Source organism: Prorops nasuta, unplaced genomic scaffold (assembly GCF_024137725.1).
Source record: "Prorops nasuta isolate Cenicafe-Biocafe unplaced genomic scaffold, Cenicafe_Pnas_1.2 PNAS00024, whole genome shotgun sequence".
NCBI classification, from domain to species: Eukaryota; Metazoa; Arthropoda; class Insecta; order Hymenoptera; family Bethylidae; genus Prorops; species Prorops nasuta.
Window position 1 is genome coordinate 3,606,678 of NW_027116821.1, and position 24,968 is coordinate 3,631,645.

At 36.4% G+C, this 24,968-nt stretch overlaps 5 protein-coding genes and 1 long non-coding RNA gene across 14 annotated transcripts; 3 read left to right on the top strand and 3 right to left on the bottom strand.

The window, feature by feature from the left end:
* The first annotated feature begins 421 nt into the window (after positions 1–421).
* On the top strand, positions 422–1,025 carry LOC136781764 (uncharacterized). Its single transcript, XR_010823988.1, has 3 exons — positions 422–560; positions 674–819; positions 891–1,025. It is a non-coding gene; the product is annotated as an uncharacterized lncRNA (long non-coding RNA).
* Positions 517–3,128, bottom strand: Socs36E (Suppressor of cytokine signaling at 36E). The gene is made up of 6 exons (XM_066740758.1): positions 2,909–3,128; positions 1,950–2,579; positions 1,559–1,875; positions 1,249–1,488; positions 898–1,164; positions 517–810 (listed from the first exon to the last, which is right to left on the bottom strand). The coding sequence occupies exons 2-6, from the start codon at positions 2,416–2,418 to the stop codon at positions 520–522; spliced, it is 1,584 nt and encodes a 527-aa protein (XP_066596855.1). The 5' UTR covers positions 2,419–2,579; positions 2,909–3,128; the 3' UTR covers positions 517–519.
* A 1,969-nt stretch (positions 3,129–5,097) lies between these two features.
* On the top strand, positions 5,098–6,521 carry LOC136781661 (selenoprotein M-like). Its single transcript, XM_066740582.1, has 4 exons — positions 5,098–5,548; positions 5,634–5,704; positions 5,779–5,848; positions 5,906–6,521. The coding sequence occupies exons 1-4, from the start codon at positions 5,447–5,449 to the stop codon at positions 6,011–6,013; spliced, it is 351 nt and encodes a 116-aa protein (XP_066596679.1). The 5' UTR covers positions 5,098–5,446; the 3' UTR covers positions 6,014–6,521.
* A 359-nt stretch (positions 6,522–6,880) lies between these two features.
* LOC136781660 (E3 ubiquitin-protein ligase RNF185-like) lies at positions 6,881–10,160 on the bottom strand. The gene is made up of 5 exons (XM_066740581.1): positions 9,867–10,160; positions 9,125–9,290; positions 8,929–9,060; positions 8,680–8,852; positions 6,881–8,622 (listed from the first exon to the last, which is right to left on the bottom strand). The coding sequence occupies exons 2-5, from the start codon at positions 9,268–9,270 to the stop codon at positions 8,525–8,527; spliced, it is 549 nt and encodes a 182-aa protein (XP_066596678.1). The 5' UTR covers positions 9,271–9,290; positions 9,867–10,160; the 3' UTR covers positions 6,881–8,524.
* Positions 10,161–10,409: 249 nt separating this feature from the next.
* On the top strand, positions 10,410–23,597 carry LOC136781746 (dynein axonemal intermediate chain 4-like). Of its 9 annotated transcripts, none has more exons than XM_066740738.1 (7): positions 12,887–13,677; positions 15,245–15,296; positions 21,402–21,514; positions 21,994–22,222; positions 22,309–22,472; positions 22,535–22,759; positions 22,829–23,597. In XM_066740738.1, the coding sequence occupies exons 2-7, from the start codon at positions 15,263–15,265 to the stop codon at positions 23,453–23,455; spliced, it is 1,392 nt and encodes a 463-aa protein (XP_066596835.1). In that variant the 5' UTR covers positions 12,887–13,677; positions 15,245–15,262; the 3' UTR covers positions 23,456–23,597. The 9 variants fall into 9 exon arrangements, with proteins under 9 accessions (XP_066596831.1, XP_066596829.1, XP_066596830.1 ...); XM_066740736.1 differs by having other exon boundaries at positions 12,887–13,290; XM_066740739.1 differs by having other exon boundaries at positions 12,887–13,290; positions 22,580–22,759.
* On the bottom strand, positions 23,469–24,928 carry thoc6 (THO complex 6). The gene is made up of 5 exons (XM_066740742.1): positions 24,796–24,928; positions 24,437–24,664; positions 24,216–24,383; positions 23,989–24,151; positions 23,469–23,915 (listed from the first exon to the last, which is right to left on the bottom strand). The coding sequence occupies exons 1-5, from the start codon at positions 24,900–24,902 to the stop codon at positions 23,595–23,597; spliced, it is 987 nt and encodes a 328-aa protein (XP_066596839.1). The 5' UTR covers positions 24,903–24,928; the 3' UTR covers positions 23,469–23,594.
* Between the last annotated feature and the right edge of the window lie 40 nt (positions 24,929–24,968).

Here is a 24,968-nt window from a genome sequence, read left to right on the forward strand (position 1 = left end):
ATCAACGACCGAGTTCCTATAAATCTGTGCAAAAGTGACAACACATCACTTGGATTTAAACTTGAGCGAGGCTAATCCTCGCACTCGCTGATACGTTTTTCGATTGTTACAACAATTCAGATAAACAAAATTTCATTAAGCCAAATAACTCGATTATTCCCAGGTCTATATTCTTCTGGTAGAAAGGAAAAAGACTGGATTTCAGCACAAAGTTTTTACAGATACAAGGATAAGTTGTGCATCTTAAGCTCTTTTGTTACAGTCTATTTACAATTTTGACTAATCGACTATTATTAATTAACTCAATATCATAACTTAACAGAGCTATTAGAGTAATATCTGTTGCTTCTGCTACCGTGAATAAGTCACTAAACACATACGTATATATTAACTACTAATATTGCATTAATTCAGTAAAAAACCAAGATCTGGCTAAAAATTCAGCATTGGAAAATATAATTAGGAAAATATTTGAAGAGGACAAATCAATGAGAAAAACTTTAATACTTAGGACGGTACTCAGATTACTGGCAAATACGATATGGATCGTCCATCTGTTTGTAAGTCGTTTTCAGTGTCTAATCTTCTTACCCTAACTCTCTGCTTATAATGATACTCTTTTAGATAGCTTTTAAGTATCTTTGGCAATTTTAACTTGTTTATCCCATCATAGGTGGTTCTTGTTGCTATCACTGCACGACACAAATGCTGAAGTGGGAAGGCAAAATTACGGTGTAATGGAATCGTCAGCATTGGCTCGAAAAACATACAACAGGATGGATCCTTGTAATGCTCTATCAAACCGCAAACCTATAAAATGTATTCTTATAGTTTTTAACTAAAGTTAAGTCAATTCTACAAATTCAAATGGCAATGATTGAAATTTTAAGATCATACCGTTTCCGAGGCGTACACTCCCGGATCATGAGAATCAAAACTGAATTTGTGATTCCATTGTTCTATCCTTGCATGGAGGGAGCGGCCGTATTTTCGAAAACTGACGGAAAATAGAAACTCCTCCTGAGCAGAATCACGGAGTAGAAAAGTGCCTTCCTGTTTACCTTCTAGGAGACGTTCAGCTTCGTAACGATCCATCTTACCCCAATAAAATGAACAAGCTGTAATGGATCTTAAATCGGGCACTAAACAATGTACATAATCAACCTAAAAAGAGAATTATTTATCAATTTGTTAGATGAAGACTTTTTTAATTTCAATTGGACTTTATTTATGATTTGCTCTTCTTACTTGCGTATGAGCAGGTCTTTCAATATTTGGTATTATTGTAAAGTCTAACTGAGAAAGAGCTGTCAAAGCAGCAGCATGAATGCTAGCATGGGCCTGAAACAAAGCAGCCAGATTATTGACCGTGAGACCATTTGGATGAACCTGAATTCCAGAAGGATAATTAGGCCTATATCCTGGGGGAGGTTCAACTCCCTCTTCCATTTCCCGTGCACGCTGTAAACGTGCTCTTTCATCACAGTCCTGTTGACAAAATGGGAATAATCACAATAAAATACATAGGAAAACTACTCTTTATAGTTAAATGCATTACCTCCATTGGAAATTCTTCAGGGTTAAACTTAGATAAATCTATGACAGGGCTAGGTGGCAGTGGTCCTAGAACAGGGCTTTGTGGTGCTGATTGACTATTGAAAACTACTCCTGCTCCCATAGGATGTTCCTCAGTTCTTCTGTATCCTGTGCAAACGCAATCTGAACTATTGTTTGCTTGACCAGGAATAATATCCACATTCTTAGAACCTTTACTCTTAGCACAATTGAATTTCAGCACCCAGTTACTGCGTTTCTTCTTAGAAGACACAATGTGATTACATACTGGACTTTGGTCTTTACTTCGCTGTTTACTCGCTAAACATTAAAGTCATAGGTAATTAATGAAATCTTTAAATTATAATCTCTACATCAATCAAAATATTTCTCACATTTTCTTTTGCCAAATGACAAGGTTTTGGAAGATCTTCTTAATGGAGGATTTAAAGGGCTGTCATCAGAGCTACCACTGCTATTGCTACCTCCAGAGCTTCCACAATTTTCTTGCTGAGCAAATGATTCAGAACTGTTAATATTTCCATTACTACAAATTTGCTTAATATCCTGATTCTCCACAGGTTGACTATACAAGGATTCAAATCTTGAATTATGATTATCTACATCTAAATTTAAATGATCGTTGTCTAGGTTTCTTTCCAACTTTCCATTTCTATTTGGAAGTACATTAGAGTTTAAAGCAGGTACATTTCCATTAGCTTCAAGATCCTGCAGATTTTCTATGTCATCAATATTCACCAAATCTAGGCTGGGCCTTTGATTACTATTAGTACATATTTCAGTAAGTTGTTTTTCCCCATCCATTCTGAAAAATTCTCTGAGACTAGCAAAATGCTGTCCCATTATTAATTAAATTGACAGGCATTTTATCGTTTCAACCAGATTTAATTATGTTCTATCAGTACAAATCTCTTATTAATTTTATACCATTATGGTATCATCTGATGCTTTTTTCCAAAAAAGCACAGTAAACTTTAAATAGCTTGTACTATCTCCATGTAAACCTGTAAGAAACAATTAAATTGATATTTATAAATTGCTTAACAGTATGTTAATAAATTAAAAAATAAAATAGGAATATTTTGATGTGTTGGGGGTCACTAAATATGACTCATCTTTGTGGCTCAATGAGAGCAAATCTTACGTCTGGTGATGCAATGGGACTGGAATTTATCAAGCTCAACAAAACTGATCAAGGAAAATTGATTTGGAAAAGAAACACATGATAAACTGTATGTTTACAAAATATTTTTTAGCATTATCATTGGGAAAGGAATAAAAATATTTTGGTGTGTATGGTAGCCAAAGGTAAATTTATATGAATAAAACTTACTGTCTTACAGCTGTCATTCGTTCACTTCGCTTATTCACTTTTGCACAGTAGATAAAACTCTCTTATTGTTTGCCATTCTCCCACGATTGCCAAATGGTGCATTTGCAATGTTACATTCACTGATGGCATCTACTTGAGAAACAGAGATAAAGATGGAGATTACTCACGCATGCACTTTCAGCTTTTTCACTCTGTCAGGCAACATCCCTTCAGTGGCTTCAGTCTGCTTCACTTGTCTACAGTTTCTTAAAAAGTACTACAGTTTAATTGAAGTTATATCTAAAGGCATATTTTCAAAAAGAATCTTTTCTTTCTTAACAAACATTTGCAATGGTGTTTTATATATTATAATTGCGTAAGAATGTAAGAGTAGGGCGACGATTGCTTACCAATTTTACTACATTTTTTAATTTTTATTTAAATATAATTCCAAACTTAACGGGATCCCTCAAGCCCTCTGTAGCCAACATTACGGAACGAAAAACGAGAGAGAATTGTCCAGCGCTATTTTTCGACCGATTTCAATGTTTTTTGGCTTGTTGGAATTGTTAGGACTCGCACCGTGTCATAAATAAAGCAGTATTTTCCAAAAAACGTAAAAAAAATAAAATTGTTTAAAAATTTGCATTAATAATATTTAAACGCAAAACAAATTGAAAAATCGAGCTTCTTTATGACGAGGTGCCAAACCTAACGATTCCAACGAGCCCAAAAACATTGAAATCGGTTGAGAAATAGAGCCGTACCATTGTCCCGCGTTTTTGAGGTGGACGAAAACCAAAAATTTTTAGAAAGAAAGCTAGGCTTCCTCCCCTCTCGCGGCTCACGCTAACGTGTTCCCCCACTCCAGCATCGAAACTTACTGCAAAGCTTTCCTCATATTTACGCTATTCTCCTATCTGTAGCTATACATATATAAATACTGCTAAAATAATGTTGAGAACATTTCATCTTTCCGATATAATGAAATTGCTAAAAATGCAATTATCATTTTGAAATAAAATTGTAGAAAAGGAGATTTCGTAATGCTTGAAATATAGGGCATACGGCGAAACGCGGGACAATGGTAAAGTCGTATTTTTCAACATAATTTGATGAAACTAGTAATAATTAAAGCCATTCTTCATGTAGATTGTCCTAAAGAGCTCGCATTTTCGGTAAAGCTTATAGTTTTTCAGCTATGAACGATTGAAGTTGCACGGCGCACAAATACATATTTCCTCTCCCGCTTAGATCAGCTGTTGCGCACGTCCATCCTCAATCGCTCATAACTGGAAAACTATAAGCTTTATCGAAAATGCGAGCTCTTTAGGACAATCTACATGAAGAATGGCTTTAGTTATGACTAGTCTCATGAAATTCTATTGAGAAATACGCATGTACCATTGTCCCGCGTTTCGCCGTATGCCTTATATTTCAAGCATTACGAAATCTCCTTTTCTACAATTTTATTTCAAAATGATAATTGCATTTTTAGCAATTTCATTATATCGGCGAAATGAAATGTTCTCAACATTATTTTAGCGGTATTTATATGTGTATAGCTACAGATAGGGGAATAGCGTAAATATGAGGAAAGCTTTGCAGTAAGTTTCGATGCTGGAGTGGGGGAACACGTTAGCGTGAGCCGCGAGAGGGGAGGAAGCCTAGCTTTCTTTCTAAAAATTTTTGGTTTTCGTCCACCTCAAAAACGCGGGACAATGGTAGGCTCTATTTCTCAACCGATTTCAATGTTTTTGGGCTTGTTGGAATCGTTTGGTCTGGCACCTCGTCATAAAGAAGCCCGATTTTTCGATTTGTTTTGCGTTTAAATATTATTAATGCGATTTTTTAAACAATTTTATTTTTTTACGTTTTTTGGAAAATACGGCTTTATGTATGACACGGTGCGAGTCCTAACGACTCCAACAAGCCCAAAAACATTGAAATCGGTTGAAAAATAGCGCTGGACACTTCTCCTTCGTTTTTTGTTCCGTAATGTTGGCTACAGAGGGCTTGAGGGATCCCGTTAAGGCTTATTTTTAACAAAAGTATAAAAAAAGAATAAAGTGAAGGGTTGTGGTTGTGGACGCCCATTACATAATACAAGAAGTGCCGTGTAAACTATAGCAAAATTTGTGAATAGTTTCCATGAATTCCATGTTCCTCAAAAATTCTTTTTTGAGATTTTATTTTTAATCGCTAATCGCATCACTACACTACAGCAGAACACGAACACACACCAGGGAATAACAATTAACCTCAACCTATTCTGTGCACGTACTATGTACATACATACTGCATACAAGAACTGTACAGAGAACTTTAAATAATAAGATAGGGCACAAATAAAGTGCGAAAGTAACCGTTAAAGACATTTTATTGCATTTTATTACTATTCACTCGAATCTTAACGTCCGTCAATAAATAAAGTTTTTGAAAACGTATTATATTCGGTATTTGATTTCTAAAAATTCTAAATCTAACTTTGAAATCAATTTTTTTAGAAGAGTCTAATAAACTGTTATTTTGCATAAATTGAAATTAATTAGATTTAAAATGGCACATAAGTCAATAACAGTTCCTTTTATTTTATTGTTAATCACTGTGATTTATGAAGGAAACACTAGTAAAAATTATTATTCGTCTGCCAGAGTGGAGGTAAAAAATTTTTTTTAATAACAAAAATGTGTCTTAAATGATACTTTTAGCTTTTAACATCTAATACTAAATCAAAATATTTCAGAGTTGTAGTGGTTGCTCCCTTAACCGTCTACCAGATGTCAAACAATTTATTTTTCAAGACCTGCCTGATTAGTATCCTTTTAATTTATTATATTTATAAGTATTATGTTTCACTTATTTCATATTTTCTTCAACAAAAACTGCAGTGAAAATGTAGAGTTTAAACATATACAAGGTGCTGTCCCAGAATTAGTGCTATTCAATAATAATGATGAGGTGAGCAATCTTAATTAATAAATGTGACAAGTTTATAATTCTCTAATAACATTTTAGGAAGTGGAAAGATTGCAGCTCTCCAGATTGACTAGGGAGGAGTGTAATGAATTGCTAGTATCTAAAGGTTTTAAGAAAAAAGAAAGAACCACCAAAGATGAAATTTAAAAAAGTCATAATTTAAAATTATGACAAGAAAATGTTGATTTTTAAAAATATACTGGTTTCTTAGTATTTTTATCATAATTTTATTTTTATTATTATTTATCAAGCAAATTATACTTAATTGTAATCTGATGGCCTTATACAGGGTTTATACTTATTAATTTCAAGCACATCTTTTTATTATAAGAAAGATACAAATCTTATAGAAAAATCATGTTTAATAACTTCTGAAATTTAAAACATATATGTATTTTTCAAAGATTGCACAAATTACCTACCACTCTATGAATGCACAAGTCAGCTTTTCATTAATAAGTAGAAAAGGAAACATACTTGCTTTTCTCCTTGGAGCTACAATCTGTGATATAATCACTAGACACTTGATGCAACTTTCTTGTTGATTATAGTGTGCTTGAGCTACTTTAAAAGCAATTTCATAAAAAATCTGAACATTGCATAGAGTAATATTCTTATCACTCTTCTACCAAAATAAAAGTACTACTTCATACAGTTTCTTCTCTCTCTCTCTCTCTTTCAATATTCAATATATTTGAGGGTAAAAATAAGTAGATGCATTCAAATGTTACATACATTTCAGACTAATGAATGACAACTATTTAAACAAAAAGTTATTTTACGTCAGTCAATTTACTAGGGTCATGTATCAGAAATTTAGCAAGAGATTTTTTTTCATTAAGTGCTACGATTTAAAAATTATTCTACAAATTTGACAATTATTTGCAATTAAAATAAAGTAGGTAAAAAGTAGTATCTGCCTTCGTTATCGTCGAACTTGTCTCAGAAGTTTGTGGGCATAATTATTTCTTATATTTTATACATATTGAGGGTCCGCTTTTAAAACGCCCCGAATCATGGACTTAAGAAAACATTTATATTTAAGTCAGCAGTTATTAAAGATATTAACATTATACTTAAGGCTTCTATGAATACATATATATGAGACTATAATAAGTTATATAAAAAGCTTGTACATCTCTTATATTTATGGAAATTCACGTCTTGCATCTATACTCAAGGGCGTATGAAGTGGCAGAATCTGTATATCAAGTTTTATTTGAAAAATTAATAACAAATTTAAAAAAACGCTCTTGTTTGAAACAGTTGTAATTACCTGTAGAGGACCAGCACATTTTTTCATACAAATTTACCAATTTTTTCAAATATAAGTTATACAAATATTGTAGCGATTGTAGTCTATATGGTTGCATTCTGAATCGCGTATAAAGTGCAGCATATAATTTACATTACGTTTGTATGTCATAGAATTTGAGCGCGTGTTAAGCGCGAATATGCATGACTCGGAATGCAGTCTATGATCAATGCAAACTGAGAGTTTGTTACCATTGTTGTTGGCCACGTGTAGCAACTTCGGACTAGTTTGGACCTCTAAAAATTAATAAAAAAATATGTTTCTGGCAATGTTTAAACTGCGTTGTTTAACATATACAAATAGACTGACCTAAAGTCACTTTTTCTAAATTGGTTTTCGTCATTTTCTTGTATTCATGTAGAAGCAATTCCTATTAATGATAAATCTATCATAATTATAGTGCTCTAATATATCTATGAAATAATATTATTTAATAACCTACAGTAGTACTTTGTATTGTATCATAAATAATACTCCATAAACGCTAATATTAGCCATTATCTTTATCAAGTTAAACAAAGAAAATAACGTTCTGTGTTATATAATTTATTATACCTAAAGTTTTTTTTAAACCAATGTATAATACATAATATAAAGTTTGTAGAAGCAACTTGACTGTTTAGTCTTATGATAAATTGATCCTTTTTTCCGGAATGTAAGTGGATATTCTTAAAAGACAAATCGTTTATTTTATACACGTCAAAACAAAAATTTCAAAAGCATTAAACGAACCAACTCAATTAGAGATTTGTCACTTTTAAAAAGTCTTTCATCTCATAATGAGAACTTTTATTCTACAAATTATCGTCCGACTATAAAGCCCCACACGTGATAATATATGTTACAATATTACATGTTATTAGACGACATAAATTACCATATACTATATATTCATAAAAGTAATTTAACTTAATGTCTAAAATATATACACTGTTGAAATATACAGTTCTGTGTGAACTGTGCAAGCTTTGATTATCTGACAAACTTATTTTGACGAAACTTAAGATATTATTTTTTATACACTAAGAGCAGCTTACTTTAGGTAGAATATATACATGTTTATAACATAGCATCCAAAACCAAAATCAAAATTTATCCTGCTTGCATATTAAAATCTTATTTCTCAGGTGTTAATTTTCAAACTTTAAAATTGTAGAGATGTGACATACTATTGTTTGTGTAGTAACTATCTTTATAACATACAAGCAGGGAAACAGTGACAAAAATTATTAAAAAAGAATACTTAGAATGGGAAAAGTTTGATGTATTGATACATGTATAGACTGCTTGCATAGAAGGGTACGATTACATGTTTTGGAGCAATGAGCAATCTGTGAAGAATGTTATGCCACCAACAGCCAACAGATGAATATTAATGCCATCCAGAGAAACACCTTTGAGAGAAACTGTTCCTCCTCGTACTGAGCAGTACCTCTAGCGGCTGGAAAATTTAGCTTGTTAAGTTTCATGACTTCAAAATAAATATTTTTAAACTTACCTGTGGTAGGTCTAGCTTCCGGATGTAAATTGAAAGTTGAAGTGAAGAATGCAAATGGAAATGTACCTATGCCAAATGATAGGTATGAACCATCTCCAAATCCAAAACCTGGAAATCCTACATTTGGCTCATGTTCAGACCTTTGACCAGGTGGACGTGGTGGTACGTTATTTCTAAAAAATGATTAAGATAAATGGTAATATTCGTTTAAAATTCTAACACATTTATATTTTTGAAATTTTATTTTACCTAGGATCTTCATGCTTGGTTGCTCCCCTTCCATACAGTGGGATAACTTTTTCTTTACTGATGGCAGCCTTGCAAACTGGACAAACCTGCTTGGTAGGTCTTGTTTCTAGCCATTGGTGAAGACATGGCCAGCTATTAAACAGATAAATTATTAAAAATATGATATATAGAAAATGTAGGAAAACACTTCACATACCAAAACAAATGTCCGCACATACTGACAACTGCATCTTTTGCAGTATCTAGACAAATATTGCATTCAAACATTCGGTCATCCTTTTCTTTCTCTTCAGTTGTCCCAGATGATCTAGATGGTCCTGCCTGCTCCTTTGCCATATTCATGTCATAAATAAACCTGCAAACTAATAAACAAAAACATATAATATGATAATAGCTTTGTTATAGCTCATGGGAAAGGGGCTTAGATGTTTTTGGTTTATGCAAACAAAATAATTCCAAATCTATGATAAGAAAGCAGAAACTATTAAAATATTGTCCACTGAAATCATATAAATTGGTCAATACTAAGAATTTCCTTGTATCAAATAATCATTTCTCAAAAACAAGGTCAAAGGTTAACTTTTCTAAGACCCAATAAATTCCTCAATTGGCAACATATTTCGTTTTTCCAGGATGCAGACTCCAATTGTTAGGGTCCAAGGCCAAGTTTGATAACAAGACATATAAGGATAAAGCAAGGGGAACAAAATAGTACAAAAAGATATCATTGCAATTGATTCTTTCCTTATACCAATACAAACGGAATTAAATGCCAGTCTTGGAAGATTGGAATAGCAATTACCAAATAATTTCAGGCTAGTGTCAATTGTCAATTGCGTTGCTCTAGATAAGAGTTCTTTCCGAAACGTGTATAATATAAAATACAGTCAATAGCCTTATCGAGTTAAATGAATAATTGGCAATTTCACATTACTCACTTTAATGTTTTCGAACGAGCCGTGACAATTTCCTTTGACACGAGATCCCAAAAAACTTTTTGGTCAAACCCCGAAAAAATTGCGCAAGTTAGCAGAGATGATTTTCATGATTTTACGACAACAGGATGTCAACTGGCTGCCAATGATGGTATCTCGTCAATCGCAAGGTAAACTTATCAATTTAAAACTCTTTTACGAGACGATCACAATGACAACATATGCGTTTTATTTTCCTTACGTGGCCTTTTGAGAGCTCTGACGGGATTCGTGAAATAATTATTATCTTTCTAGAAGAAGATTAGCTGATTAACGTAGTATATAGGGGGGTTTACGGGAAGTGCTGTTACCGATCGAGTAACACAATCATTCGCGAGTCGGTAATGGCGTGCGCTGCCCTCTCTCAGCTACCAATGATAAACGTTTCGGTCGCCACCCCCCCCCCCCCTTTATTCCTATAAAGCAACAGGTGCGTTATGACGTCATCGGCCGTTTTCAGCAAAAAAATTTTAATCTCCATAGGAACAGGGGTAAATTGATCAAACATTCGGCCCTTTCGCATTTAGTTCAGTTACAATGTACCATCTAACAATAACTGTGTGTTTATAGAAAAAGATTTCAAAGATTAAAAAATTGACTGGACAACTATAATAATGAAGGAAAATAATTTGCCGCGAAAATTAGTTTCACGCGAATCCAGTATTGGTTCCTCCAATTTAATAACTCACCAGGAATTAACAGGACATAGTCGTAAAGCGGTACCGTTGAGAAACATAACGTCGGAGATCCTGCGGAAACGACAGAGTTTGCGAGTAATTGAAAATGATATGGACGTAACACCAAAACCTTTAAATCACGACATTTTTGAAAGCATTATGGATTCCGAACTGACCGCTCTTGAAAACATAGGATTGATTCAGTTAAGCAACAATAGTCTCCATGGCAACAATCAGCCGCCACTGACCCACACTGTATCACATCCTGTTTTTAAAATGAGCTCTATAAGTTTGTCAAGATCGTCTTCTATTGTAATTGGGATTCAATCTGGGGAGGATCTCCCTACAGAAAGTTTTTTTAGCACCCAAATCGATGATATTCCTATCAATGATGACGAAAAACCACCATCAGAATTTTATTTCGATCTGTAATTATAAATGTTTTGCCATTTTTTTCGTATCTTTAAAAACTATTTTATTTTTAGGGAGGAGGACATTTTCCACCAACCCCCACCCACGGTTAACATAACCTTAACGGAAACCGACACAATGATTTTATTCGAACTTCCACAGCTTATCGCAGATCTACATACACCTGAAGGAATAATGATAAAGGAAGAAAATGAGAGATACGATTATATCACAATCGGCCCTGGATCTTTAAGGAAATTGGTGGACTCTGAAACTCAGACGATTCAGCCGTTGACCAAAACGCGTGGTACATATTTGCCCCAAAAAATTAGAAAGAACCAAGGCACTTTGGTCAACAATTGGATTATATACGATACCTACGAGCATCCAGAAATGTTAATTGAGGTTAATGGGTTGCAAATTGAATATCAAAAAGATGAAAAACCTCAGGTAAATATTAAATATTTATCATTAAATTTTTACCATTATCCCTTAAAAACCAGTCATTTTTTAGGAATACAGATTGTTAAACACTAATCAAGGCAAAAGCTATGAGGATCAGTTGTCTGAGATTGGTCAACAAGACTCTTTTAAGAACATTGTACGAGTTGTGGAACGCATAATAGCAAGCAATCTATATATAACTCCACAAAAAATGTTTAAAGGAATAATAAAACAGGATCCTAACAACTTAGACTCAGGATTCACATATAATTTAAATTTATTGTGGGAGCATTCTTGTGATTTTGTTAAGGATATGCCTGTTGTATCCTTGAGATGGAGTTATAGCAATGTAGATCTTCTGGCTGTTGCATACAGCCATGAAGAGTTTGCAGAGAGAATGACTGGTGTTGTACTGATTTGGTGCATGAAAAACCCAAGTGAGCCAGGTAGAAAATTTGTATTTCCAAGTAGTATTTCAGATTTGGATTGGAGTAAAACAAGAACAAACTTATTGGGAATTGGATTTTACAATGGAACTGTAAAAGTTTTAGATGTCAGTAGTGAAATTACAAACATTATAAGAGTGAGTAACAGAGAAGATGCACCTACTGCGGGACCCCATTGGCAGGTTCAGTGGTGGCCAGGAGATGAACAATTTGGCTACCACGAACAGCTTTACACAAGTAATCAGAATGGTGGAGTTTATCATTTCAGAGGTGGAGAGGATTTTCTGGCAACTGAAATCATGAGAATCAAAAGAGTAGAAGGAAAGATACCAGGAATCAATAGGATAGAGCCCTGCAAAAGGCAGGATGTCCCAATCTGTGTAAATCCTGGTGCTGTATTGCTTTGCAAACATCCTAAGAGTAATTTTTATTTTGTCGCATCGGATGAAGGTTGCATTCATAGATGCTCTACTAATTATCTCCACCATCACATTGATAGCTTTCTAGCCCATGATGGTCTTTTGTACTCCATGGAATTTTCTCCATTCTGTCCCAAAATATTTCTTACTTGTGGTGCTGATTGGTGCACAAGAATTTGGGCAGATGGTCTTACAGAGCCCCTTATTAATTTGTCCACTGTCATGGCTTGTGTTAGGTGTGCTACATGGTCACCAACAGATCCAGCTATAATCGCCACTATCGCTAATAATGAAATTTCGATTTGGGACCTAAGAAGAAAAGTCTACGAACCTGTATCCGTCACAAAATCCCAGAGCGATGCAATTCTAACAAAAATTTCTTTCACTGCCAATGGCAATCAGCTGGTAGCTGCCGACATCGCTGGCCAGGTTTATCTTTATCATTTGGAGGGAATGCCTCCTTCTTCTGAAGCTCCAATAGAAGTTCTCATGGAGTGCATAGAGAAAGCATTGATTATCAAACAAGATTTATTAAAAAAATTGAAAAAGCTGGGTGTACCATTTGGTACATGATGACCAAAGTGGAATATTGATAACTCTTTTATCGATTAATTGAAAATGTTCGAAACGTTTTATTAATCGATTCGACTAGGAGGAAATTTCTTTATCGATTCAGTAAGAAGTTATCATCGAGAGGCCGTTACGTGGGGACCCCTGGCGGGATTGGATTGACTGGAGGCCCTGGGTCTTGCTGAAGCAAGGAGCGTGGCAATGCAAGAGGAAAAAAACAGGAAGAGTGCCCGGGGGAGTTCCTAAAGGTGGGGGAGGGCTCCCAAGCTGCTGCCATCGCCTTGAGCGGCCACGAATCGCTGCTACCGCCGTCAGCAAGCAGTCTTATTACGCCCGCATCGTCAACTACGCGGATTACGTCCACGCGGGTTCTCCACGAAGACCGCCAAGGGGTCCCTTCATGACCTCAACGAGCCTTAAGGTCATTACTCGCGAATTAAATCAAAATCATCCATAAATTGCACCTCCTTAAATTAACAAATGTGATCATTAAATCCATGTAATTCATATCTTTACAATAAAGATACACAGATTTGGAATTTTCTCTTTATCGACTAGTATAGTATGTAAACAAATAAAAATTGTTCATAGAGGAATGTAATCAGGGGGTTTGTTCGAGGAGTGTTAATTCAGCGAGAATTTCATTATAATCGATGTGGAAAATGATAGGTAACATAAATCTTGAAGGGACCACTTTGCGAGGAGTTATAAGAGAGGAGAGAGAGAGAGAGAGCTTTGAGAGAGAGAAAGAGAGAGAAGATTGAGTGTGCTATGAGCATCACTGGAGCTGGTTGTAACGGTTAAACAAGTAAGTGGCCTGTTTAGAAATGTATTAATGCAATTCCAATTAAATTGTAACTTGCGAATCAACATTTTTTTAAACAATAGCATAAACATAGAGAATGAAAGACGAAGAATGAATAAGAATTATGACGTTTTTAAAGAGTGGTTGAGAGAGGAAAAGAAAAACTAATTAAAGCGAGGAAAATAATGACTTTGGTTAGAATGGGACCCTGGCACTCGTCCAATTTACGTTAAGTGCATTTACCGAGAAGTTATTGGCATAATCTCGAGATAAACACGTGTCATAAAATCAAAAAACCTCATGCGGTACCAGTACCGACCACTTCCGGTTATCCCGGATAAGTCTCGACGGTCGCCATTAATTTTTCCATTGCTGTTGGAAAAAATATTATTGAAAAATTTCGAGCCAAAAATACTAAATAAAAATGATCAGCCGTTTGTATAAGTTTAAATCGTTTAAATGGGAAACAGACGTTTTTTGCGAATCGCTAGAGCAGATAGGAGTCTTCTAAATAAAATAAAATTAAAGCGGGTTGTGACTATGGTAATAAATAGTAAAATAAGAGGAAAGAGTGGGGGGGGGGGGGGGGATAAGAGAAGTAGTTTGAGCAACTGGGCGACCTTTGCAAATATATACAGATATAAAGAATCATATGTTAATGAACCAAGTCCAGTAAACTAGTCTTCTCCGTTATTTTCTTCTGAAGGTCTTAATTAAATTTTCCAGCGTAATTTTGCAATAAAGAAACAGGAGAAAAAATTGACAAGCTCTCTGAGGACGCGTACATAAAGCGGAGGAGGGGTCCACTTTCTGTTTCCTTATTTTTTCTTTAAACGCAAATCCGGTTCTTTGTTGGCCGATGAACCTGACTGAGATTGATCGGACTCCGCGAAGATGTTTCTTCTCTCTTTGCAATTGCCATTTTTAAGCCACAGATCTTCTAACATAAAATATTAGCTTTTGAGAGTAGAGGAAAAGATGGTTTGTGTTGAAAAATATTAAAAAATCATAAAAGTCGTTGATCTTGGGGGTTTCGAAGGGCCACTTCCGGTGTAAAAGCAGCGGTGCCAGTATCCGGTGTCCAGGCAGTTGAGAATGTTGAGATATACTATTTGCCGAGTGCTCAGTGCGGTCACGTTTCGTTTCGTGCCGTAACCTAACCTCACCTGCAAGATGAGCAAACCAACAAAAGGAGAGAAAAAAGAAGAGAAGTGATATTTCTGCAGTCAAATTGACTGAATGAAATGACATAACCTGAACGGAATTTAATGCTAGAATAAAATGAGACTAGAATGGAATGGGGGGAAACGAGATGTTCTTTGGCTCCCGGAAATGGATGGGAATGATAGGTTAGGCGGAAGGAGGATGAAAAAGGCATTTAGAGGCCGTGCGAACCCGAAAGCTGGTTAGGGTCTATTTGACGTAACCTGTTCGCTTCGGGCAAGGACGCCTTCCTCCACCTATATTCTCTCAGAAATTGATCCTGACCTCCGCAATCTTTAAGCACTCTTTAAATCGACGCTGTCATTTCGATTCTCGTCACTTTATTCATACACATCTTTGTTTTCAGGTTAGGTATTTCACAAACATGCTAGCCAGGCTTTGTCGTCACAGTCACCAAGGTGAGCTAAGTCCATTAATTTTCTTTTTATAAACATTTAATTTTAATGAAAAAAAGCGATTTCCGTTGAAAAATTAAATATTTTTAGGTTAGGGAAAAATTTGGAAGGCATAAATATTAAACAAACTGTTAACAGGGTTCTTGCGTTAATCAAATAATTGACTGCGTGCTCGAATCGTGCTCAGCATTCAAGATAAAGGAAGGAAGATAAAGAGAGGGGCTTCTTGCACGTCGTTTGCGACTGGCTAATTAGCATGATAATTAAGCGGTGCCGAGCCCTTTGAGGAGGATACTTTTTTAAGGTCATACCACGTGACCCCTCTCCCTCCACATTTCTCATAAAAATCGTTTTTACGCTCAACTGTGGAATTCCAAATATTTTCCAATCTATAAGCCAATTTATCTGATTAAACTTTTAACCAAAGCTTTTAATAATTATGTTATTCGATTGTGTAGACATAACTTCCCGCTATAGTATACGTCTCACGGTATTTCTAAGAGACCTCCAGTTGAAGGAGAAAGCCGTATTAATTGAGGCACTAATTTTGGATTTGGTGAACGAATAAAGCCACTCGTTAATAAGGAAAATAAGAGAGGATACATATTCAGCTCTGATGCAGAATAAGTGAATTAAATTAAGCGGCTTAACTGTCTCTCCCGTAAGAATTATAGTCCTATTAATGATTTTGAATGGCTCCTTAAATAAAGTGTAAAGTCCTCTTTAGAAGCAATAACAATCTTTTTTATTTGATTAAATTGCAAGATAAGTTTGGAAAGTGAATAAATGTTTTTTATTATGTCCACCAGAGAAGAATGAAATTACCCTAGAGATTCCTGATGAAAAAATGATAAACATTGACTCGTCCCATGAAGGAGCTGCATACGTGTAACCCGAGACTGAGAGGGTAATTTCATCGTCGAAAAGCGCGAGAAACAAAAAAGAGCTAATTCGCGGCTTCAAAATGAACGCAGAACGTTTCTTTTCCCACGCCACGGCACGCGAACTCGGCTTCAACCCTGTAATCCTTTCGTTCTCTGGCCAAAAGTGCGTAAGGCCTATTAAAACGTTCACAAACACTCGTAACATAGTTTTCGATCCCTAAGCACACACAAAAGATATACTAACCATTATATTATTATGCTAAAGGAAGAGTTTTGCTCTGTCGATAAGTACGATTTCACATAAGTAGAAAGGAAAACAATGTTCAGACGTTGAGGAGTGCTGCATGCGCAATTTGTAACGCTCTATGATTCCTCTTTTTCATCGACCCAGTTTGTGAAGCGTAAAGAGGAGATCGATGGTTCAGTTGAGATTTCATTAGAATATTAAACAGGAAGTGATTCACCGTGAGATAGGAAGGGTAATATAAAATACATCTGATAACACATGTATAGAATTTTTAATGAATTAATCATTAAATTGAAAAGTAAGTTGATATAACTGTTATACAGCTTTCGTGTCTGTTTTATCGACATGATTTTTTCTTTTTAGAATTGACGTAGTCATCGTAGGAGAAGAAACCGTTTAACCCATTTAAATAAAGCTAGATTCATCGCAGTTTCTATTCAAGTATTTCGAGACCGGAAAAGTGTCTTTTTATCTCCTATCATCGATCGTGATAAATTATTCAAAAGCAAAATACAAGAGAGGACTTCACGATACTCGTATAGCGATGGAGCTTTTAGGCTTCGGCAACATTGAAGATGCGAGTCCGAATGATAAACGAGCAAGAACAGCGATTCCTAACCAGCCACTTATACGATAGATCATAGATGGGCGTTCTAGCAAATCGCAAAATGACCTTGGTTTTCAACCTGCATCATAAATCGTTCTTAGGCTCTTCTCCTAGATCGATCATCGTGTGTCAAAAGGGTTTAATTTTTTGTCCGTTCTCCGTCGATAAAATCGTCGAAAATCTTTCTTATCGACCGATAAAAGTTTCTTACCGATCGAATTTGAGGAGGTGAGCTTTTTTTTCCTATATTACTGAATATTACAATCAAAATTGATTGGAAGATTTTTATGATCTATGGATCAGATTGACTTGTGAGCCAAAAAATTAACGAGACGTAAATCCGATTCCTGACAAACCCGACCCCTGTAATCAGGTCTCTCTCTCTTTCTTTTTTCTTCTTTAGTTCTGGATATCTATAATTTGAATCTCTCCGGGGAGTAAGTGGCGGGAAATGATTGTAATTAATACGCGAGCGTGAGGCCCGCGTGTCCACGCGTGTATACCTTCCTCTATTCAGATTAAGATGGGAGGCGGTCCTAAAACCTCCCCATTACCAATTATCCTACCACGACGATATAATTAATACGCGTACGCTTTTCGTGTATTTTCCTGATTAACGCTAACCTTTCAGTATTTAAATAATTCATGTTTCAAGTCCAGTGAAACACTCATCATTCACTTCAATCAATATTTTTAAGTTAGCCCTTAGAATAGTTGTAAATAAAATATATTTGCCATTTGCGTCAGTGTAAACTTTGCACGTTCCTTTAAAATACGAGAGTCATAAGGCGTTCGTTGGAAACCAGTCGCAGCCATATTATCGACTTTATAATAAATATATAAATTTGAGTCCTTCGTCGGTAAATTTATGTGCAAATTAATATATCCACTTGACCCAGTTGGATTTCCCCTCTTCTTTAATTCATCTTAAAGGCGTTTGCTTGATCTGTCTACGGATATTCGCCAGATGGTATACGCCGAACAGCTATTTTTTTTTCGAACGTTAGATACTTTTCGAAAAGAAAATGGAAGCGAGAAGCTGAGAAGTTATCACAGTGCACGAAGAACAAAAGCGCGAATTAAAGATTGTTTCGGGGAGAAGGTAAGCAAGTTTGAGTCTGGGCGGACGCTCCTCCGAACGGGATGGGAGAAAGAAATAAAACATTAAAGAAAGAGAGAGAGAGAGAGAGAGATGGAGGGGAAGGAATAAGGCAAAGGAGGGTTCCGCGACCTCTGACCCCCTTGGGAACTCAGGGCAAAGAACGAACCTAAAGAATTTTTGTCGGCCCACCCCGAAACTTCTAACCTACAAATTTTTCATTAAACTCAACCTCTTTGATCCACACACTTATATGGAATATTCGCTAGACTTTAAAGGTCGCTCATGAAGGAATTTTCAAGCTTCTACTTAATAAAACGGTGGGATTCTGCATGGTAAAGGAGGATAATTTCGGCCTATTATGCAATTACCGATGTAATCGCGGTAGGATCGTGGATTTTGACAGTACCAGAGCTTGAAAAAATATTGGAGGAAGTCTCACGAATATATCTGTTGGCTCTTTCCCCACCCCCATAACCTTCTCCACGTTCTACCAAAGACCATTAGCCGCATTCAATCACCATTACACGCTCTCTGCCTGGATCTTAAATCCTCGGAACAGGCAAAGTGCTCGATAAAAATTTCGAATGCCTCGCTTAATCAAAATTTACGCTGCTCGCGAAGGGAAAGATAGATAAAGGGAAAATAATCACGGCAAAAAGAAAAAGAAATTCCCTAGGAATGGAGCGTTTTCATTGGTCCACTAGTGGAAAACCAGCGGCAACTTCAAGCGGCTTTTCCCGGGGTGGGAGAATTTTTCGTGAAATCGTTAGGATCTCAGTTGGTCGAGGATGAAGCTGCATACGCGAATGAAATTTATAGCTCGCGTTTGCGATGCCCGCCCACTCACACTCGCGTGATTTACGTTTACGTTACCGGTAAAGTGACCCTGAACCGCCACAAAGTAACCTTTATCCCTTTCCCCTCCATCCCTCCTCCCACCCCATTCAAAAGCAACACACTTCACAGTACTTTACTTCAACTTTGACCTCCTTTTCCCATACCTTGGTAACGATTGAGAACAAATTTTATCAGAACTTTAAGAAATAAATTTGTAGCCTCTTTCGTAGCATTTGTTTTTTTCTTGATTTATTTAAAAAATGAGGTGATCTCTTGATGCAGGGGGGTAGAGAGGGGGTACGAATGGAAGTAAGGAGAAGAATGGGAGGAGGTAAAAGAACGCAAAAGGTTTTTTGCGAATATCGCGAGGTACCCAACAATTACGGGAGGCAGTGATGGTGATTGGCCGGATGGTTTTCGCGGGAACCACCGGCCAATCGGTTCTCCTCCCCTTCCCTTATCACCCCCGCGCGAATGGGTTTCTCTTCACCCAACCCCCACCAGCCCCTTTCACCCCCGCTAGGATTCACTCGAGCCACTCGAGGTCTTCTAGATCGAACAAACACGTTCCTACTTCCCAGTCCCACATTTAGTCTAGTCAGAGCAGCTCCACGGTGAGCCTCTACCAAATCTCAATCTTTCTTTTTATATTATTTAAAGAATTACACACGACGGTATTTACTTCACACAATCTGAAATCAGCTGGAAAAACCTTTTTGGTACTGTCTGTGTTTTGAGAAAGTTTCTCTTTTGCAGTTGAAACGTGTTTTCATTTTTTCTTCGAAATGTGAGTGTTGATAAACAACATCGGACCCGGCTTTCATTGGTAATATCCATACATCTGCTTCTGGGAATGGGAACAAAGGCATGGGGGGCGCAGCACATAAGCTTATGGATAAATTGGAGATAAGCGAATGTTCCAGACTGGTCAAGAGAAAAATGTGAAAAGTCAACTTTTCAAGCACACTTAATCTAATCCGACGGTGATTATACGTTAAATGTTAATGAGTTCCCGCGAGATTACATTTGGATTCAAGAAAAACTAGATTTATCGCCAATAGAAAACTTATCTTCCTGCTTGATCTCACTCGATATATTTATACACGTCAGACTTATCCTCATTCGATGGTAACTACTGTCCATTAAAATCTACATTTATCTTTGCGATCGGAAGAAAATTTCACATTTAATATTCGTGTATACTTAAACAATAAGATACAAATTAATTATCCTCATGAATATTGCAGGTTTTTTATTCCATCGATTCCGTACGAAGGAAAAATTTTGATAACAATAACAGGTAGGATGAATGGAATAATAGAAGTGGGTTTAGGAATATATAGTTTGGAGGTTCCCCTTTGAGTTGCATTTGAAGAAGCTGGCGTTGTTCTTATTTCTGTTGCTGTCCGTGAGAGAGCCGTTGGCATTCCACGAAGCGAGTAAACGAGTAAATTTGTAGGTAGAATGCTCGCCCCCTGTACCTGATCGAATCCCATAAGTCACGAGGGGAATACTGTGTTTATCCTCGGGGCTGACTCCTCTCCATTACCCCCTCCCCCTACGCCAACTCCTCTCCTTCTTCCCTCCCCCCTTTCTTATCTTTCGCACCTGCAGAGACAATTCCAAAATAGTAGCTAAAAGTCATATAAATCTAAACGTTACGATTGCATCTCTCTGCATCTCTCCATAAGTTCAAGGACGAGGAATTAATTAAAATGAACGCATAGATCCTGCAGAGTTGCTTCTCGGAATGGGAAGGATTTGTATAATTAGGCATCATGACGGAAGGAATTATCTACTGGAATATCAGATGAAGCGAGTCCGATGAATAGAAAAAAAGGAGGGACACTAAGAAAAAAGGAGAAAAGAAATAAGAGAGAGGGGGAAAATAGTTGTCTTAATTAATACGAGCGGAATGAAGGATTTAAACGTCATTAGAATTGTCACTACGGCTATCTAACTGACGATTTACCGCGTTTAGTCATGCAGAAGACGAACAAAAAGCAGTGAGAAACTTTAGAGGAAGATTTTTCCTTTAGATTTCTCTTCTTACAACGCGACATGCGTGTTCTGTTATGAACCTCGTGATTTCCTGACTGACGCATTAGCGGAATCTTGCTGTATGTTGCTCGCCATTAATTGCAAAGGATAATTCTCGACCACCAATGAAATCTATAGGATATCTGTTAACCTAAATTTTTCCCCTAACCGATTGTTTAATCTTCTCAAGTCAATCAAATTAATTAAGCCAATTCCATTTGTTTGCTTTCACAGTCCAAGGATCTCCGCAAATCGAGTTCCAATTATCTTAATTAGTCGAACGATTCTACGAATTAGGTCTCGTGATGGACTTTCGGTCCGCGCTATATACACTGAATTATATTAATTAGATTCTATCGTATCGCATTACTGAGATGGAATAAATTTTCAGGCGAGCTGAAGAGACGTTACTCGTGGAGCAGCGGCGTGGACCAAGCAGAACCGGAAGTTGAGGGAACCTCGGGTGAGGCTGCCGGGCAGGACGAGGACAGGCACTCCTACAAGGTAAAAGATATAACAAAAAGTACATTCAGCGCTTCCTTTTACTACCACAAAACTTAACTGACCGTAAAACCTCAGGAACTTCGTGCAATTTTCTCTACCCTCCACTCGTTTCTTCAATCTTCTCGTCGAGCATATTCCTCGACTACCGAGAAAACATTGGAATTTTGCATAAAGCAAATCAAAGACTTGCTGTACTATTAAGTGAAAAAAACTTTAAAGTTTGGGAAAATTAGTTATTGCTGTAAAGAGGAAATAAATAAAATGATGGAAGATTGGATGAGAATTCGCATAACCATGATTTGTGGGAAAAAAGGATTTTGAGAAACGTTTAGTCTTTTGTGGATTTTATCCCTGCACAAGTTCCTGGAAAACGTCTAATCAACCACCGTCGTTTTTATGAATCGTTCTTCCTTTTTAGGTTTCTTCTTTATTTTTATTATCAGTGATTGTTACTTTAGTGTGTAATTTTAAAATTGAAGGAAAATGGCTGTGCGGTGCAAACGGTGGACCTGGTGGCGGATTGTCCAAGTCAGCTGGTGACGTCAACCTCGTCGAGGTCTCCGAGCCCGTCTAAGATTATGGGGCAACGTCCTAGCAACATCCTTCGTCCCAAAATTTCCCTCACTTGGGTTCTACGCAATCAACAACATCCAAACGTCACTGGACATCCAGTCTCCCACTCAAATACACCCAACAATTTAAACTATGGTCTAATATCCTATACAATCTAAAATCTTGTTTTCTTTTATTTATAAATTCAGCTAGTACCACAGTTAACCAGTATACATCCATAGGTCCTTCCACCAATCCTGGTCATTTACCCAGAGACAAGGAGAGATCATCCAGAAGAAGCGTGAAAAGCACAAAAGAAAAGGATAGAAGCAAAGAAAATGTAAATCTGGAAAAGAAAGAAAAAAGAATCCTGCAAACTATTGAAAATTTTGAGAGAATAGAAAAGGTGAGTCATCTACTGCATTTATTATTAAATAATAATCTCTAATTTCATTTGATGTAATATAGACTGCTGTAAAGGATAACGCAATAGAAAATAATTATCCTTTGAAGGATGTGAAGGAGAAGGTGAAGAAAGCAGTTTCTGAACCTTCCCTGGTCTGTCGAGAGTTCACTTTAACACCTGGCGCTCGTGAAAAACACAAGCACAGAAGAACGAAACGGTCACACAAGACCAGACCACCCAACAGATTTGGATATGAAATTAATGACCTTGATGCTTTCCTGACAAAGGTGTGAAAATTATAAAAAAAATAATTTTATAATTATATTAATTAACTTAATATCATTCTTATTCAACAGGCTTCTATAGAGAAACCAGCAAATATTCCAGTGGTCCTATCGTTTCCCTCAGTTTTGTATCAAACTCAGGGAGGAACACAGGACGAAATAGCTCTACCCCTAGGCACAGTAGTTAATGCAGTGTTTAAAAATCAAGGTTGGCTGTATGTTCAAACTCCACATGGTCAGGAAGGATATGTGAGTTATTCCGCGTGTCTTCCTCTGGGAATTCTTCCTCAACCCACCACAGGTCCTTGCTGGGAAGACTCCACTGACGTCTTTCCAAGACCACTTGGTAATATGACAGATACTGAAAAGCTTAGAGATACTCGTTCTGAGTGTGGGTCCAGAGGGAGGAATTCTAGAATGAGGAGGAGTTCCAAGGATGCGATATCAGCCTGTGGAGAAAGGAGCGTTGATAGATTGTATTTGAGAGCAGCAATAAACGCTAAAACTAAAGGATACAGACACACGTTACTCGTGATCAGAAAGGATTACGAAGGTCAAAATGGAAACGTCCTTAGCGTCTCCAAAGGCGACGTGGTAGCTCTCCTCAGCGATCACGTCAATGACTGGTTCTTCGTCAGGTCTCGCGATGGCAGGGAAGGTTTTATCCCAGCTGTTATTGCTGGCCATTGCTTTTTGTGATTCATGTATATTTTTGTATAAAATTATAAAATTATTGCTCACTAATTACAGCAAATTTGCACAAGTCCTTCGTCTACTTAATATAATTAACGATCGTGTATATTTATTTCAATATTTGTGAAAACAATAAATATTGTTATTATGCAAATTTTAATGTCAGTCCGCGATAATTAAAGTTTGTACAGATGTCTATGTTATTAGACGTTCCGGCTATACTAAGTACTTTTTGAGCTGCCTCCTGATAGATTATACTGTACACGGTATTACTGGAGGTTTGCACTTTAGCAAGGGTTTCTCCTTGATAATTCATATGGTGCACTTGGTTAGAAGCTCCTGCTGCTATTATTCTTTCTTCATATATTTTTGCCACATGAATGCCTTGGTCCTGAAGATCGAATACTGTGGCTGCTTCCATTGTGCGAGTGTGCCACAATGATAATTTTGGACCTCCCCCACAAAGCTAGGATGTAAAATATTGTTGAGTGATAGCGAAATTTTTTTTTGTAATTTGTTAATTATTTCATTTTTAGTACCAGCCAATCTTCTGTAAAATCAACGGCCCCTATCCATTTTCCCAATTTTGGTCTAGCTACTTTCTCAACTAAATTAGGAGTTAATATAGTGGTATTTTCTTTTTTTCTCAAATCCCATAATCTTACAGTTCCATCTTCGCTACTAGATGCAAGCTTATTACCCCTGAAAAAATAGTTATTAATAATTAGTCAATTCAGTTTTACTTTACTTTATCAACTATACTTACATTAAAGACAAGCAATGAATATAGTCTGTATGACCTTTATAGTGCCTCAGAATTTTTCCTTCTTCCAAATCTATCACATAAATTTTATTGTCTCCACATCCTGCATATAGCATATGATCCTGATTGGAATATGCCATATAATTTACTGTTGGCTTATCAAAATCATCCCTGGAAAAACTTTAAATTTAGTAATAATAATAATTAGTTTCTTATTAACTTACCTATTAACAGGAATTTGTATGGTCCATGACACTTTGCTTTTTGGAGCTTTGCTGGAGGTAACTGTTTTCCAATTCCAGCCAGAAATTTCTCCAGAAGTTCCAATTAAGAGAAAATTTTCTGTGGCCAGCATACTTTCAATGTATTGATCTGGATAAGCAGTAAACTTGTAACTGGGTCCTTGTAGCTCATTATCATCATTTTTGTGTGGACCAAGGACTTTAGACAAACTGGTAGATTCATTTATACACAAAGATAAAAAGTTAGATTGAGAAAATTATTATATGTTAAGGAAAGTAAACATAACCTGCCTGATTATAACCTAAAAATGTAGTTATTGGTAAAAATAAAAGGTATTTACTCATAAACCGAAATGTCCCCGTAGATATTTCCTGCAAGGAGATATTTCCCATCATTGGAAAAGGTTTGTGAGAGAACAGTATTATAAAATAATTTGTGCTCTTGCATTTTAAACTTTTCAACTTGTAAACTGATTCAATGATCAATGGTTATGCCGGCTGCCGGCTAGCTTAT